This window comes from Pelmatolapia mariae, linkage group LG5, assembly GCF_036321145.2.
Source record: "Pelmatolapia mariae isolate MD_Pm_ZW linkage group LG5, Pm_UMD_F_2, whole genome shotgun sequence".
NCBI classification, from domain to species: Eukaryota; Metazoa; Chordata; class Actinopteri; order Cichliformes; family Cichlidae; genus Pelmatolapia; species Pelmatolapia mariae.
The window spans coordinates 8,123,335-8,142,461 of record NC_086231.1 but is presented as its reverse complement, the minus strand read 5'-3'; the positions used below and the strand labels follow the sequence as shown (position 1 = coordinate 8,142,461).

Below are 19,127 nucleotides of genomic sequence, written 5' to 3'. Positions count from 1 at the left end.
ACAGTATTAGAATTTCTCCATCCAGTGACAAGCTTTGCCAATAGAAAGGAAAAGCTAATCATGTTTCTATTTCACATTTCTGACTCAAAATCCCTCCATTTTTAGATTGCTCTATAATTTGATAATCCCTTTTAGATCTTCACACCTATTTCTGACAGAAATTCTATTCTTTATAGGCTTTTTTTAGAGAACACACAATGACAAACATCTGCTCCTCCAGTCTTGATATACATCAATATTTAAAACAGCCTGACTTTTTCTGTCTCGTGATGTGACACAGTGTTAGGCATGAGTTTTTATAGAAACCTGAAGATACAGAGAGGGATGCCATCATGATATCAGCAGAGAACCAACAGCGAGTAGGCGTTAATAACAGCTAACATGAGGCGTTAATGAGTATTCATGCCCAAAGCTATACACTGAGACTTACACCTCCATTCATCACCGTTATTATTAAACACGGGGGGGGGGGGGGGGGGGGAGATGTTTTAAACATTTAAATTTAACATGGGTGCATTTCATCCCAGAAAAGAAATTATCTAAGGAAACTTCACACTTTTAGAATACACGTTTAATGAAAGGCACTCTTTGCTGAATAAATAAAACAGCAAATTATGACTTGAACTGTACAATGTTGACACACACAGTAAGAGTCCTTAGATATTAAGTGCTTCATGACATTGTAAAGTGCTGAGTACCCAGGTGACGCTGATGTCACCTTATTGCATTTTAATTACAGGTATTGCTCTTTGCATGAGTTAAAAATACATTTTTTTCATCCACATGTCACATCAATATTGCATATTGTGAGGTTATTAGAAAGGTACCAACTGTTTTTCAACTACATCCATTTACACTTTAGTACAAGCTGTATTTATATGTTTCATAAACTTACATACAGTACATTTTTAAGGTCAAAATGTGGCATGCATATATAGTACCAATTCAAATAAACTGTGCACATTTATCATTTGTTCTCTTCTTTTCTCAAATCCACTTAAGGTATTGGCTTTTCCCATCACATGGAATACAATGCTCATTACTATTATGGTTAAAATACTACAATGCATTCAACCACAGTAAATATTCAAACGTTCATTTGCTGATAACAAGAAGTAAACCTCATTCCAGCACACTATGCCATGCAGTAAAAATGAGAGAAAAAAGGCAAATGGAGATATGTTCAAATAAGAGTGCAAAGTCATTTTTTTTGCCTTTGTCCTTTCTCCAGCTCCCTCAGATACAAACTGAATACACAGGTTCTTTCACATTTTTACACATTTTTTTCCCCCTGCCAACAGTGGATGGTGCAAAATTCCAAAAGTGCTTAAGAGATATGTGGAAAAAAGCATTAAGTGCATTGGATTGATGTGTTTTTTAAAGGGTAAATTCACATTACACTTTAGAAGGTGATCCATATATCTAATGTGCATAATTTGGAGCAAAATCCCAAATAATAAAAGAAAAGTTGATTTTAAAAGCTGAAACTTTTTCATGCAACTACTGCATGTACTACATTATACTCTATTATATTTTAGTTATATCCTTCAGCCATCTAGAACATTTATGGCGGACATGCAAATTACTCCAACTGTTTATCACACAGATATTGTTATGCTGTGTCATATGGAGAAGTGCTGCTTCTCCACAAGAATAGATTTGCTGATAAGTCACTGTGTGTGCTGATGTCCTCTTGCCTGGATACATTCATCTGCCCTTGAAAATCATGCCAAGTCCTCTCAAGATTCTGCTGATTATGATGAAGTATAGACCGACATGGGACTGTGATGTAATATGAGTACTGAATATACTTCCAGTTCTACTGCTGCTCAAAATAATTTTGATTTGTTTTCTTCCGTCACTTAGTCTGCTAATACAGTCCAGAAGGACATTATACAACTGCCTATCCCGGCGTTACAGTATTTACTCTAACAATAACATTTTCCAAGATTAAGTATTTGCCTCAAGTACATATAAGCTATGACATTTTTCTTCAAAGTGCACTGAATGAAAGATAATGTGTTATACCTTTCAGTAATTCTCATAAAGGTAACTGACAGTAGTTGTAGTAATTGCACTTTGACACATCCACATGCAGGCAGACAACTTCTGCAAAAACTGTATCGCCAAACATACATCCATAGATTTATCCATAACCATTTATCTAAGTCAGAGTTGCAGGGTGGCTGGAGCCTATCCTGGTTGCCACAGGACCACACGGTGCTTATTAATACTGTAATTATCTGCACAAATGCTGCCATGTTTGTTGTATAAAACAGAGAGAAAGATAAACTGATTATCCAGTGTATCTTATTAATGAATATGTTTGTTTTGTCCATTTGTTTTTCATGCCCTTTATATAAATAATTACTTGAGTTTCTTTATCAGTGCATGCCATTCTTTTCATTCTGCCAGGTGCTGTTACTTTTGTTTAGTGAAAGTGTGCTTCCACACTTATTTGCAGCTGACATTTTCTGGGCAGCCTCTGCTGCTGCATCCATTACCTGTTTCTCCTCTTGCTCAGTCTCACGGTGGTAAAAATAGTTAAAGTTGGACACGATGACAGGGACGGGCAGGGCAATGGTCAGGACACCAGCAATGGCACAGAGAGTGCCGACCATTTTGCCTCCCATGGTGATGGGGCACATGTCGCCGTAACCCACAGTGGTCATCGTCACCACAGCCCACCAGAAGCCATCAGGGATGCTAACAAATTGTGTCTGGGGCTCATCCACTTCTGCAAAGTAGATGGCACTTGAGAATAGGATGACTCCTATAAATAGGAAGAAGATTAGCAGGCCCAGTTCCCTCATGCTGGCTTTCAGGGTCTGCCCCAAAATCTGAAGTCCCTTTGAGTGTCGGGAGAGCTTAAAAATTCTGAAGACTCTCACTAGTCGGATGATTCTTAGGATTGCTAAAGACATGTTCTGACTAGAGTTCATATCGTCATCAGGTGTTGTAGCCAGCTCTGTTCCCAGGGTTACAAAGTAAGGAATAATAGAGACGATGTCGATGATATTCATGATGTTATTGAAGAAATCACTTTTGCTGGGGCACACTACGAAGCGGACACCGACTTCAAAGCAGAACCAAATTATGCAAATAGTCTCCACTATGAAAAAGGGGTCAGTGAAATATGCCAGCAGGTTTTTAGTGGTCTGATGAAGGTTAGCATCTTCTCGGGTGCCATTGATAAATTGGGTTACACCCGGAATAAAGTCATTGTCCTCCCTGAACTCTGGCAGAGTCTCTAGGCAGAATATGAAGATAGAGATGACAATAACAAGGACAGAAACCAGAGCAACAGATTTGGCCGCACTGGAGCTCTCTGGGTATTCAAACAGTAGCCAAAACTGTCGCTGGAGTTCATTGGTGGGCAAAAGAACTTCTGGCTCTTTGATAAACCCTTCATCTTCACGGAACTGCTCCATTGCTTCATGACCCAATTCATAGAAAACAATTTCATTTGCAAATACATCTAAAGGTACATTGGCTGGTCTGCGGATTCTCCCTCCTGACTGATAGTAGTAGAGAATCCCATCAAAAGATGGACGGTTTCTGTCAAAAAAGTACTCGTTTCTCATTGGGTCAAAATAGCTTATCCTCTTCATAGGGTCTCCAAGCAGTGTCTCTGGAAACTTATTCAGGGTGCTGAGCTGGGTCTCAAACATCAGTCCTGAAATATTGATGACAACTTTCTCATCTTTTTCTTCCATGTAGTGCTTTTCAAACAAATCTTCACTCTCGTAATAATCCCTCGGCATCTTACTGAAGACACTGTTGGTGGGAGACTCACTGTTGATCAGGAGCTTTAGATTAGAGATCAAACTGCCACTGCTGGAGTTGGCTTTAGTGGTCAGTGTAAGAGGAGTGGAAGGTGAGAGCCCCTCTGCACCAGACTGATGGCTGCGTCGTCTTCTGTGTGGTGACTGTTGAGGAGAAGTCAAACGCTGGGTTAAAAGGTTCTGATCAGCGGCCTCTGATGTGGGTGAGGTTGGGTACCCAGAATCACTTGGGTCTCCCAGGTTGATGCCAACATCATCCATGTTCTCAAAATTAACAAGTGGCACCTCCATTGCCTGTCTTGTCACTAGCCACAGCTCTGTCTATCAACGTTTTTTTGTAGACAGAGGAGACACCACAGCCAGTGCCACACGGAAGATCCTGGCAGGGGCTCCCTCCTCCTGGTTATCATTCAGGCAGCTGTACACTACTTTTTGGGGTCAGACCTCTGTGTAATCTGTGAAATAGGGGTGGGAAAAAGGAATGTTGTGAAATTGGACAAATGCTGCAATACACCTCTGTCAGCTCCTGTTTAGATAAGCAGAGTGCCAGCCATCTGATACTTTGCTTGTGCAGTTATTCCCCCCACCCCCCAAATTCTCTCCAATAACCTAAATGAAAACACAAACTCGGCAAATTCGGCCCTGAAAATGCTTACATGGAGTATGGATGGTATTATTGCTGATGTGTATGGCAAAGCTGTTTCATTATAGAAAAACATCTGAACTTTCATTTATGACTGAAAACAGAGATTCATCAAAACCAAAGCACATTTATTTTGTCTCAGTATCTAAATGTTTGTCTGTAAGTACCTAACTAGTGACTTGTTTAATCCATCCAGACGCTGTTCAGCCTCAGGATAGTCTATCAGCATCACATTTACCTTATCTCTAAGAGGCTGTTTATCATTCCATTTGTCTGGTTCGGACAGGTAACCAAATCCTGACACACGCTCGAAGGCTGCAACCTCTGTGTCCACTAGACACCAAGGGCCCTGACAGACTTGGGACTCAGTTTCCACTTGCAATGTAGCAGATAATGTAACAGTCTGTTCTTATGTAAGAATATTATATAGAGGTTATGCAAACAACTGAAATGGTATATTGATATATGTTTGGAAAGGAGTTACTGAGCCCAATAAAAAAACAGACAAAAAAGTGCTTTTTGGACAACATTCTTGGATCTCAGACATTTGCATCAATTATTATTATTATTTTTTTTTTTTTGCTGCAGAAACCTTAAAATTGAGTTAACTCAGCATTATCTCACACCAAGATGATACTGAAAGACACAACAAATGATATTATTACCTTAACAAGGTCTGAACATCAAAGCGCTCCCAAATCACATCCAAATTTTCAATTAAAAAGTTAAAAGTTTAAATCCAGCTGTGTGCAGATGCCTGTACCACTCACCCATGTCCCCGCTCTGCAGAAGTTATTGTGTCCTCTCTAATCCTGCCTGGCAGCTCCGCTCTGCTCCCCTTCACTCCCTTCACTCTCCCTTATCCAGACTCACAATCAAGAGTGTCTCTAGCTCTATTAAAGCTCCCACTGGGTAATTTAACACCGAATACGAAACCAGAGATGCCAGAGGTACCCACACATACTCACAAACATACACAGTTGCACACACACAAACACAGACAAACTAAAACACACGTAAAGCGAACTCACTGTACTTTAAATGTGGGGGTCACCTGGCTTTGTTCTCCCTCCTCCCTCCTCCACCACTGGAGATAGGTAAGCTCTGTGATAGGAGATTTACTCCGCAGGAGCCAATCGCTGTTTGATGAGGCAAAGGGAGTGTGGGACCCACTCTTTTCCGCCTTTCCTGCAGAGTAAGCACCCACATACAGGATCATCCAACCCACCCTCACCTTGGGATTTAATCATATTTTTCCCCTGTTACAATACTTGCCATAGCTCTCATTACCCTAAGCAGAAGAACACATCATCCTAGGGGCTTCACCTTCCTTTTATTTACACATGTACACAGATGTGAACTGTTACTTCACCTGCCACTGACAAAACTGTCACAACTGTTTTCTAAATCTTAACAGAAATCTGCTTTTTACAATGGCTCTGCAAACATGTGATGCAAATCTATAACGTGCTAATTCTAGTGTGTGAAAAATATGAATTACAACACATATTTTAATTAATTCTATTGATAAATGGTTGAATTTTTCAAAGGGGTGTGAAGACTTAAATACCTCTACACCTTCTGCAAACTGAGATTTTGTCAGATTAATAAAGCAGCTAAAGTCCAATTGAAATTGAAATACTTTAATTACAGAGATGCTATACTAGTTAGTATAGTTTAATTGAACATAACCTTGCACTTTCTCAAAATGTCATCCTATTTGGCAGCACAGTTTGTTTAATATGTTACTGGATATAAAACCAGTTGATGGAAACCAGAAATCCTTCCTTCATCTCACTTTTGCTCTGCTGCAGCCAGGAATCGGCTGTCTCCTGAGCCCCTGTAATACTGAGCAGGACTACTTCAGGTATAGGCACATGGCGTCAAGGTCACAGAAAACTATTAAGACTTTACAGTCTGTGCTTTCCCATACATCATCAACACTCACCTCTTGGCATGTCATTATGTGTTCTCACATGAACATCATGCTCATGTACATTCATAAATATTAACTTAGGGGAAATTCATGCACATAGAGCATGGCCACACAGAGACTTGCATGTGCAAACATCACCCAGCTAGGTCAACATTCTCAATATGTAGGGATCTTTTTCTTGTGTGATCCTGTTATATCCTGGACATGTCATTGAGAATGCAGTCAGCCGAAGCATGACCTGTCACTTAAACACTTCATAATAGAATTTGCTACAGGCAAAGAAGGACAGGAAGATGGACAGCGAGGGGTGTTCATATACTACATGAGTCAGGCTGAGAGGGTAAATAATCGATGCATTCCTCTGCAAAACGATTTGTCACTGAAATGAGGAAAGGGGCGGTAAATGCCTGAGATATGAGCTCCAGGATGACGTGGACTGCAGCTGCTGCAGTGTTACTTGTCTCACGAGTACCGACAAGGTACCAGAGGGATAACGTCCCTCCCTCTGCCCTTTCATGCAGCCCTCAATCCATCATCCATAGCTCCTCCCTCCCAACATTCAGCCCTCTCCCCGATGACACTGTCACCTTACCGATAAACACAGTGTGTTGACAAAGCATTTTCTCCAACGTGAAGGCTTGTGTGAACCATACTGACGCTGCATGGGTACAAATCACCTCCTGCACACCTTTATGGAGCCTGACTTTGAGCCATGGACACCTGCTAGAAATAGTAACAACTGCTTATGAAAGCTTAAAATTTGCAGTATTTGAAAGAAGTGAAAGAAGTATCAAGTTTCTTTAGTAACCGTAGCAATGCCACACCCTGAAAATACTGACATAGCTAAAAATCCAGCATTTACTTTTTAATCTAATGAAGAAAAGTAGTATTTACTTTAACTAGCACTAGGAAATACATTATAAGAATGCTTGATTAATCTGTCTTTTGCTCTGCAAAAAGTATACTTTTGCAGAGCAAATATGTATGTGACTACAGTGACTACATGCCAAAAAGATAGTTATACTTCCATAGAGATTAAGATTAATATAGTTGATTAACTGATTATCAGCAAATGTGAGCCCCTCTATAAAAGCAGAAGATTTGGCAGTTTGCTGTCTAGAGCATTCAGCTGTGTGTTAACACATTGCAGAGAAGAAAATACATCAACAGTGATCTTAGAGAAGCAACTGTTGCTGCACATCAGTTTGCAAAGCAGTTTAAGGCCATTTTCAAGCATTTGGAGTCCATTATTTTACAGTGAGAAAGTTTATTCACGTGTGGAAAATATTCAAGACACTTTCCAAAATCTTCCTCGGAAATTTGGTCAGACTGTGGAATGCTGAAAGAAGCTGCACAAAACCCTAGTGCTTCATCTCACACTTTATTGGCCTCAGTTAAATGTTTGTTAAGTGTGATTTGGTATTTATCAGCATCAGCTGGGCAACTCCTCCGTATGCCAAATTATTCTAGAGTCAATGTGAGACCATCTGTCCGACAGCTAAAGTTTGGCCCAATCTGGGTCATGCAACATGACAATGATCCCAAGTCTACAACAGAATGCCTGAATAAGGAGAGTCAAGGTATTGTAGTTGTTCAGGTAAAGTCCAGATCTCGACCTGATGGAAATGTTGTGATGGGACCTTAAGAAAGCTGTGAATAAACAAATGCCCACAAACATTACTGAATTAAATTAATATTATATAGAAGGTGCTGTTGAATCATGGGCTGTTTTGTTTCTAACAGACCGCAAAGAATCCTGGGAAAACACATTTTTTTCCCCACATGACTATTTGTGAAATCTCACAGGTAAATTTACCTTCTGACTGATAGAATTTTGTGCCCAAACTATATTATAATTTATTGGGTAGTTTAAATATATTATAAGTGTAATTTCTCAACTCTTTTGTTCAACAGGGACAGCAGATATTTAAAAGGCGAAATGCCAGAAAGGAAGTATAGCTGAACACTAACAGACTGCATGGTCAGTGTCTTAAATCCTCCATCCACCAGGATGCCCCAAGGGTTTAAAACAATAATGCAGCAAGCTTATAAAGCTGTCAAATAAACATTATGTTCTGGCAGGTTCAATGTTTTTGAAATGTATACTTGCTTTAACTTGAAACCACTGACTTTTTTTCCCCAAATGCTCAACAGCAAACATTTTTACAGCGTTATACATAAAATAGTTTTCATCTCTATAGCAAATTCCCCTACTTATGACAGCTTGCTAGCAAAGCTTTATAACATTTGCTGATAACATTAATTGCTCTAACACCCATAACCTGCCACCAGAAGAATCTCTCAGTCTTTCTCTTTTGGCAGTTGCTCCACTATCTTCAACGACTACTCCTCAACTGCTTGCTGTTTGGAAATGTTTCTCCCTGCCTACAGCAGCCTTAAAACAACACCACAAGGGGGATAACAAACAAAGTAAAGTTGTGGGGGCAGAAGCTAAACAACAAGCTGAAAATTAATTAATGCTGAGCAGGACCACAGATTCAGTTGACAATCTGCTGTTCTATGGTGAAAGAAATGTGCTTTACACTGTAATTTGAAACACTGTAAATAAAAAATATTGATTTTAGCTTATTTAACTACTGTTTTCTAGTGAATGTTCTCAGTTGCATTCAACAGCTACACTATTTACTCACTGCTAAGAGACTAAATACACCGTTTGAAATGACAATGAACATAAGCTGGGAACTACTCATCTTGTGCACATGATCTAGGTAATACTATCTCAGAAGCCCATAAGCTCAGAATGCATTGGCTTGCCCATTAAGGGTGACAGGATTTCAATGTGCATGTCAGGTAGCACGGATTAGACATTCCAGCCTCGTAATCTTATAGCGAGGTAACGACATCTGGTCTAGTAATCCTATATATTGCAGCAGAGGTGTCTTCATTGCAGAGTACTATATATAAAACCCTTACACAAGTCAAAGTATAATGTTAGGGAAGCTAAAGTGACATGCCCATCCAGGAGGTTTTAAGATGCAGATCATATGACTGCTGTATCCCCCTATGTTGTATCTTTGTTTAACCATGGAAAAAAAGATTAAAAATCAAATTTTCCAAGATTCATTTTCTTGTGAATATAGGAAAGGATTATTAATCATCTACAAATGGCATAGATTTCAAAATACTGACAATTTGCGCAGTACTGGCCGCCCACACACATTCAGATCAACAGAGGGCCATTTGATGCAAAGACTCCAAAAAGCTCCAAATTTAATCACAGGCTCTGTAGGTAAGATTGAAACTGTTGCTGTCAAACTGCAATCAGAGAGCCTGCACAAATTCGACCTGCATGGGAGGCACACCAGCAACAAGAAAGCTTGGCAGTCTGCAAAATCCCTCAACACAAAGCCCTTTTGCCAGCAAACACATTCGCAAATTCTAACATAGCTACTCTAGAAAGATGAATGAAGACAGGAATTTCTGGCCACAATAAAATTAGATATGTTTGGTGCAGACCAAGGATACCAGCTGTAAAGCCTTAAACTGGAAATATTGTCATTTGGGGTTTCTTCACAGCCTCAAGAATCAGGTAGCTTCAAGTTTTCAAAGTGTTGCAGATGAAGCAATGCACCTTGCAGTATGGGGCACCAAGTCAGTAAAAGACTGGTAAAGAAGATCTTGTAAATATATAAATATCTAAAAGAACAGATTCATGCTGGGGTTATAATAGCTTTTTAGGCCAAAGGTACTCAGTTTTTCCAATAGAAGAATGATAAATCTTTGTTGTTTTTTCTTGAATTAAATGATTAAATAAGCCACTTTCTTTGTGATGCTTTCTTTGTGATGTCATCTACTACATTTTCCCTTGTCTGTATGCACTTTAGAAATTGCTTGTCAGATGATTGTTTAACCTATTTTTTCACATAACTGAACATACAGGTCTTGAACTGAGGTTTTAGGTGACGAACGTGCTAGTAAATAAGTCTTTATTCCACTGTACACACTTCCCTTCAGTAGACTAAGGATTTGGTCTGGATTGGATGATAGAGAGACTCCAGTGTTCATTCTGTGGACTGAGGACTCCACTAAGGAGATTATGCAATATAGAAGATCAGCCTGGAGAATCACCCTCACAGATAAACTGTGATGACTAAATACTACAGACTTAATTGAAATGTCTGGATTGTTTCCAGCCAGCCTCACTAATCAAACGACAAGTGCTAATCTTAACTGACTCTTTGGACCCATCATAGCAGGAGGAGGTTAACACTGACAACAAACCAGTCATGGTGCAGCCATGACTATTAACACCACAATCCTATGTGGTGGCTTAAACTCACTGGTTAAATTATAATTTTCCTTTACCAACACATCTTTCCTCTATTCCTTTTTTTGTTGTTATTTTCAAGTACAAAAACATCTTTTTAAAAAAATGTTTTTTTATAACTAATGCATACTATCATTTTGAAACAAACAGCAAATTCCTTCAAAGCAACATAACACACTGTGGGAAGAATTATTCTGAAATCATACAGCAAGGATGAATGCCACACACCACCCACTGTTTTGATATCAGCATTGCTCACCGTTGGACAGGGAGGTTCCATAGCTGCAGGCACTATTTGCTCATCCAAAGCCTCCTGAGTTACACCAAACCTCCTCCTCATGTTCCCATATGGCCTGTTGATGTGTACAAAACATTAGAATGATGAGATTGATGAGTGAGATTCACGAGAGAGAATCCTAGCTGAGATTTTTTAGCATTTAAATATTGTTGTGATACAAAAACAAGTATTTTTATATTCACTAGTGAAATATTTCACAATCAAGACTCTCATCTGTGTAACTGTAATACTGTTCAGTATTCTTACTAATAAAAAACTTCACTGCTAAACTGTAAAAATGCAAGCTAGCAAATGTTGTTGCCACGAAAGTTTTCAAATGTATTTTATTTGATGCAAAAATAAAGATTTGCTATTGGCAACAAGCAAAAACATGTCAGTCCAAATATGTCGCCCTATAGTTGCCCTAATACATTTTTCTAAGCCATAAAACAAGAATTACTGAGTTACCCAGGAAACTAAGCTACAAAATAATCTTAGAATTATGTTTGTTTTGCTACTTTTCTCCAAAAATAGTACAAAGTCTTCTTATATTAAAAACTGTGTAATAGTAACACACTTTTTCAGTGAAATGTAAAGCCTCTATTTAATTTACCTCTTCATCCAGCCGTGAAAGAAGCTTGTCTGCACTCCGTCACGCACAGAGTTTGATTAAATATCTGACCGGGCATTTGCAGAGTCTTAAGGAGCAGTTGTAAATCTCTCCAAAGCGTGAGGTTTCGACAGAAGGGAGGGCAGTTACAGTTAAATATACAAGACAGATGTTTTGAACAACAACAAAATTCGAGTCATTTAGTCTTGTGCAGCATGCAAAAATAAACACAGTAAACGTTATCTCATGTTGATAACGTTCATTAAGCTTTTTGCACAGGAAATGCACAGTGTGTAGGGAGATATCAGTGAATGTAACACTGTAGTAATCAGCAATAGCAACAAAATTACTGCACACAGGGACAGTAGATGTCACTGTAAAACTTCTTTGTGATTTCTTAGTGGAAGCTTCTTCTTTTCAGTCGTTTGTCTTGTCCATCTGTCCTCCCGTCGTCAGTATAACAAGCCTGAAAGGAAAGCACACCTGTGTTTATGCAGCATTGGGATCGTTTTTCTCATTGCTAGTAAAGTCCTGAACCTGTCTGTCTGCCTGCCAGGTGCTCTTGCGTGGCTCACTATCAAATTTCACACCCGTGCGTAGGATTCACTGGTCACATGCCAGTGTTTTTTCTCTGTGTGCTCACCTTTTTGCCCTCACTTTGGTCCATTTAATGTTTTTTTTTTTGAAAGTCAGTTGGGGTTGATAGACTTAAGGGAGAAAAAGAAAATAAAACAAATGAAACTGAAATTTTATTTATTTATTTTTTGTTTTATTTTCATGTCTATCTGTGTGGGTTGAGCCACTACACAGACACAGGTTCATTTCGTATCATTTAATCTTGATTTTATATGACTAAAAATTGCTTTTAACTCTTAGCTGTGCTAACCTTTTTGCTCTAGTAATAGTAATTTTGTTTTACTAGTCATTTGCCCAGCCTAGGAACCCCATAGTGTAGTGGGTTACACATTTGCCTAATGAGCACCCTGGTTCAGTTCCACATGGTGACACAAAAGCCCTTGTGATTTGCGTCAGGAAGGGTATCCAGTGCAAAAAATCTGCCAAATCAAATACACAAAGCTGCTTACTGTGTTAATAAGGGAGTGATCAAAAGCATCTCTCTCTCTCTCTCATTTTGGGTCAGGTCTGTGTTAACACAACTTTACAATGTTTCCAGGAGAGGATATCCTTGCAAATTTCCCCCAAGGTCAAGCTGTGTAATGCTCAGAGACACTGCAATAAAAACCCAAGTGCTTCATCACAGACTTTACAGGCCTCAATTATCATGTTCAGGGCTAAAGTTCATGACAGTACACTTAGAAAAGGACTGAACATGTATGGGTTGTTTGGACGTATTGCCAGCAAGACTGGAATGTACAACACCTCTTGCCAGCTGTCAAGCATGGTGATGGAGGAGTGATGATTTTGCAGCCACATGACAGAACAGAGCATGACTTTCCTTGTATTAAGTCAAATGTGAGGCAATTTGTCTGACAGCTAAAGCCAAAACTGGGTCATGCAACTGAACAATGATCTCAACCACAGCTGCAAATTAACAAGAGAATGGCTGAAAGAGAAAAGTATCAAAGTGTTGCAATGACCCAGTCAAAGTCCAGGCCTCAATCCAACGGAAATTCTGTTTGGCACACCACTGGGACAAAGTTACAATGATTTCATGGCCTGAGATTACTTGAATTCATATTCAATATTCTAATAACTTGGGTTCAGTGATGGGGAGCAGTGAACTAGTAATTTAACTATATTTTGTCATAGCTTAGTAATTCAGATAATTGACACAATGACTGAATTTCTTTCATTTTTTTTTCATTTTTATATAGTTAAATGCAGAAAAAACATTTTTGTTGGAAAAGGAATGTTTTTTAATGTTAATCTAGTAAAAATAAGACACAATATCTAATAATATTATCAAAACTGAAGCTTAATAAAATAATTTCACCCAGTCTCAGATACTGCGTTTGGACACTTTAAAACAGCTTAACTTAATGATACAGACAAAACTGTATCATACGACTTTTTGCTTAGCGATTTATTCTTTTAGAAGGACTGTTTTTCTGTTTTTTTTTTTTTTTAATAAATCCAATCTGATCATGCTCTGTTATTCATCACATTTCAGTGTAAACATTGCAATGCAGTAAACTGTTCTATCCCTAATAAATGTGATTAACATTCAGCACCTGTCTTCCACATAATGCAGGTTCTTGTCTCTGGAGCCAACATAGGCCTTATCACCACAGTACAGCTCTAAAACTCACACAACATGCACGGTGCAATCCTCTGCTTCTAATACACTCTCCTGGAATACCACTTCTGTTTGGCTTATAAAATATTTCTGTACCAAACTCTTGTCTTTAATCCTCGTGAGGTCTCTGGTTGCTTTGTTCAGCCTCCGTGTATTCGTATGTGTAGGAATTAGATACCTCAGCGTGTGTGACAGAGGTGCTGAAAAGCCTTGCTTGCGGCCATGTTGGTGGGGACAGATGGACAGGTATTCAACTCTAAACACTGGGTATCTTCTTATCCAGTGGAAAGCTGTTGGCCATTGTTGCCATGGTGTGGCTGCATGGGCTGCTGCTTCAGGAGAATAGAGCAGCTAGCCTATAAATCTTTCAGCCTGCAGAAGTCAGAGCGGTGGTTTTCACACACCACTGTGGTTCTAATAATGAAAAACTAGCTAATGGCAGTTTATTGAGAAGTGCTGTGTTTACACTTCTATATTTTCCTTTATAAATGACTGAAAAACATCCCAGTTTAACCTCTACGTATCAAGTACCATCCATCATAAAACACAATTTCACCCTACTATTATGACTTTGCATTCCTCAGTGGTACTTGATCACTCTCTTTGATCAAACATGAATAATGAATGAAGGCAGCCTTCTTCCACCTGACATGAATGCCCCACCCTGGAACTCAATTATGTCAGCAGGAACCAGCTCCAATTTCTCAAATGATAATACAGCCATTTAGGGTCAGAAGGCATAGAAAATACTTCTCTGTCTTTTAGTTCACTGCATTAATTGCTTATTTTTCAGCAATCAGCAATCAAATCAGTTGATTGCTGATTGCTTCAGGTTTTTAACATATTTAGTCACTCTTACCTTTTACTACTAATTATTCTGCTGCCTCAAGTAGCAAATAGCTGGTACTGGCTTAAGGGATAATCCAGTTGTTGTAACATTTTGAGTATTTTCAAGTGTCGAACTGGACACCTTGGCAATATTTGACAGTCTATTGGTTACGTGCTCTGAAAGCATTATGTCTAGAAATCAGCAATGAGGTGAATTAATTTTTTATCCAGATTATCTACACTATTAGATTTGGCACTATATCTGTGGCCTAATTGCACTGGAAGAGTGTACACATATAGCAACATACAATACAATGGGTTGAAAGATAGTGAAGAAGTTGGTTTATACATAGATAACACTGTCTGTTTACCACAGATAGTTATGTAACTGTTTTACCTTTAAACTTCATTTCCCCTACATTTTGTTTACAATAAGTGTAAATGTGGGCTGCCTTCTTCATTTGTAAGATAAAATTAACTTGATGATTAACATCTTTTACAAGCAGTGTAAAGCAGTAAAAGTTGTTATTAATCTGAGTTATCTTTTATAGAAAACCTATGAGTATTTTTAACTGCCACTGCTCTTAAAACCCCTCACATTTCATTAAACTCCATAAAAACAAGTAGCGTTGTCGGAGTGTTTCTGGGCAAAGAAGCACCAGCAGTGCCATCTGTACAATGAAGATGATGCTTTGTTTCAGGCCCCTTCATCAAGAGATCATTGCATACATAATGAATAAGCTCAGTGGATGCAGTGGGACACACTGAACCACACATGGAGCTGCATTCTTCTGCTTAGCTCATTTTCTGTTTGCAACTCTAAATTAGATTGCCTATTAAGCACATTTGAATGCCCTCTTTTCATCAAGATTTAATTTCCTTCAAATGATTCCTCTCTGCTTGATTCCATGTGATAGAAATCGTATGTGCTGAGATAAGACAACCAACATTTTCTATAAGGGAAAGGATTGCATTTGCAAACCCATTAGCAGGAAAATACATTTTTGTTGAAAAATAGAAAGTGCACAAGCTGTGAGAATGTGAAGGGAAGGCAGTGAGAAAAAACTGGTAGGTTTAACCTCCTAAGACCCAAACTCTTTCATGGCATGCATTTTTTATTTCTCTTTGCTATTTGGGTTGATTGGGACCTGATGAATGTAAAAACAAAGAATTACCAGATTTTTTTTTCCACATATGAGGACATTCGTTTTAAATTTTGATAGAACAGTCGCAGTGTAATGTCCTTGTAAGTGGATATCAGGCCCTTGTAGAGCAAAAGTTAGTATATTGGTCTAGACAACCTAAAATGTGATGTCCACATATGTGGACGACAGGGCCTAGGAGTTTAAAACAAAAAGTATACCGTTCCTGCTTTGTGCACAATCTCAGAGTAGGATGTGGGATGTAAAAGGGGTAAGAGGCCTAGGGACTGAGATGTTGATAAAATATTAACTCACACAGGATATTTAAAGCCTCTGACATTCTTTCATTGCTCAACATGTTAGAAATGGCCTCCACAAGATGTGTACACAGCCAGCAGCAGGGATGGACTTTTCCCCTTAGGTTAAGTAATCAAGAAAGATCAGCGATTGATCAGAGTGGACTGGACTGATTAACATGGGGTGACAGCAAGTTTAATGAACCTACAGTTTAAATGAAAACTGCTAATTTAGATCATTGATATCTGCCATTTTAATTACAATTAAGCAATGCTGAGCATACTGTGTTCACTTATTGCATTCAGTGAGTATTATTTCTCAACTTCGATTAACATTCACTGAATTGCAGTGACTGCATAAATGTTTTATGGACACATTGCGTGGTGTATTTATAGCATTTATTGGTGCTCCATTCTTGATCATGGCTCACTCCAATGGCAACTGTAGTTCAGATACATCACACATATTTGTACACGAATTACTTTCTGTTTTTGCCATTTATATATTGTTAAATACAGAGAAATAATTTTGGTAACTAAACGGAAAATATATATATAAAAAAATATTAATCTAAACTCTAACTTGGTGAAAGTGATTGGACAGGGATTTGTGCCAGTCTGTTTTATACTGTTAAATATTAAGTAATTGCATGGATAGCTTTAAAAAAATAACAAGTAATTAAATTTTTTGAGAAACAAATCTATCACTAGATGTCACCCATTAGTCAGAGAGCTCCTGTTTTAAAGCCTTTGACATTAAACCCCAATGTGATGAGCAATGGGCAACTCCAAGAAACTGCAGGATCCCCATTCGGTAATCAGTTATAGTAGACCCTAAAACACAATCTTCTTTATTTTCACTATCAGTTTGAACATTATTTGAAAAATAAACATTATTATGGAATAATCTTTCGATTATATCTTAAGATAGACTTTAAACTAGCAAATAACACAATAAACTCAGCAAGACTTCACTTTTCAGACTTTGAAGCTACACCCATCCTGTCTGTATAGTTCATGGGGGTAACAACATTCCTAGCTCTGCTCAAAAGTTAGAAATATCCAAAACCAGTTCTAATTTCTAATTATCAGGAAAAAGAAAAACTGGAGGTTTTAAATTGAACTATATGGAAGAAAGCGATTAACCATCTTCTCTTGAAAAGTGACTGATGAAAGATTCCATTTAAAAAAAAATGATTAGAGTTGCACAAACTCTTGATAAATGATTTTTTTTTTAAAATTTAGATTATGTAACTGAAAAATATATAGATATAATTAGTGAAAAAGCACACATTAAAGAGCCATTAGTTACAGTTTATAAGCTGTGACATATCTCTGGCACATTTACCTCCCTCTGTCTGTTACATTGTGCCTCTGCTCTTTCAGTGATAAATTTTGCCTCTTCAGACCATCTTCGGACAATGTAACATTAAGATATAAACAGCTCAGAGCTCCTAAACATCAACTTCCTTTATCTGTCACTGCCTCAAATGATAGACTGCCAAACCAACTTGTACAAAGATTAAACATACTGTAGTCTACTGTGTTTAACTGTTCTGGTGTATCTCAAGTTTGTGGATTGTTGTGCATGCCCCAACACAATACACAACAAACTGAAATTTATCAAGGTCATTAATCACTGGTTTCTATGTGACCTACACCCCCGTTCTTCATTATGTAAAATCTTTTTTTTTTTTTTTTTTAAATTGAACACAGGTCCGTTGAGTTTGTTTAAATCAGTTGGCTTCAGAGTATCTGGCCATCAGTAGGATGTTTTTAACCCAGCCCATCTGTTATCCCAGATAAGTGGAGTGTGCGGTCTAGTGTATGAATGTATTGATTCTCCATTGACTATGAAGGAGAACGGTTAGACGGTCCTACTCCATCTAAACTCCCAGGGCTACATTATGTATCTCATTAGACTCAATTACTGATTAGACAATCAAGAGTGTTTATGCAGAGAACAGCCTAGTATTTTTATTTCAAGCAGCTGTTTAAGCAAACTCAAGTCTAATCTTGTGGTACTTAGATTTTACACTTTTTATTTCTCTATTTACCTTTTTTGTTATCTCTAGTTTCCAGATGTCAGATGTAGGGATGTAAAAGATTGCACATAAAACAAAACAATGTTTTATATTTTATTTTAATATAGAGTGTATATAAAACCTTAATCAGGGCCTTCCAGCCTTTATCTCTCTTAAAATTTACAGAAAAGCATTTCCCACTGCTGCTTCAGTTGTTCAAGGGCAAAACTAAATTTGAAAAGTTTGAAATATTTGGTATATGTGAGAAAACAATAATAAATTTTGATTTTTTTTACTGGCTTTGATCATCTCATGATCCTTCACAGGGAGGTTGACCCTTCAGAGGGAGCTGTGAACCACTAGTCCAATTTCTTTTAACCCTGACACACTGTTTGTGCCCAATTTGACACATTTTGAGAATTGACAACAGTATAAATTACTTAAAATGTTACTTTTCAGTCAGAAATTTGATTACTTTTCCTAAAGTGACCCAAAATGTACAAAAAGAAAAACATATTGAACCTGTTACAGATCAAATAGACCTTATATCTATTCAGATGGACTTTAGAGCCACCATTGTGAGTCAAATGAAGGAAAATGGTAGTTTTAGGGAAATCCTGAAACTGTCAAACTATAAAAGGCATGTCTGTGTGTATTCTTATGGGGCAGTGGTGATAGAGTTAATATGGGACCTTCATATTGTCACAAGAACTGCCTGTCTTTCCACCACATTTGCTCAGGTTCCTGCAGAAACAAGCACTTGCTGGTCTTTGGAACAGTGAAAAAGTGAAGCACAGGAATGATCGTATATGGGGCACAGAAGGAAGTCAGACTCAGAAGGTGTCTTGACAGAGACACTGCACCTTGACCTAAGACCTATGATCTATGATAGACACGTGATATTGTTTGATATTACAAGTTTTTCCTTAAAAGCAAGTATCCTCCCTGCTCGCTGGAACATTTTTTAAGACTTAATCATCCATTTATAAATGTCAGGCTATTTATGCATTTTGAGTTTAAAAATATAGCACAGAATTTAAT

General features: G+C 38.1%; 1 protein-coding gene across 3 annotated transcripts; it reads right to left on the bottom strand.

Moving 5' to 3' along the window:
• Positions 1–945: 945 nt before the first annotated feature.
• On the bottom strand, positions 946–11,726 carry LOC134626946 (potassium voltage-gated channel subfamily A member 10). 3 transcript variants are annotated; one of them, XM_063472848.1, is made up of 4 exons: positions 11,543–11,726; positions 10,912–11,005; positions 5,483–5,616; positions 946–4,240 (listed from the first exon to the last, which is right to left on the bottom strand). In XM_063472848.1, the coding sequence occupies exon 4, from the start codon at positions 4,074–4,076 to the stop codon at positions 2,385–2,387; it is 1,692 nt and encodes a 563-aa protein (XP_063328918.1). In that variant the 5' UTR covers positions 4,077–4,240; positions 5,483–5,616; positions 10,912–11,005; positions 11,543–11,726; the 3' UTR covers positions 946–2,384. The 3 variants fall into 3 exon arrangements, with proteins under 3 accessions (XP_063328918.1, XP_063328919.1, XP_063328920.1); XM_063472849.1 differs by lacking the exon at positions 5,483–5,616; XM_063472850.1 differs by lacking the exons at positions 10,912–11,005; positions 11,543–11,726 and having other exon boundaries at positions 5,483–5,755.
• Between the last annotated feature and the right edge of the window lie 7,401 nt (positions 11,727–19,127).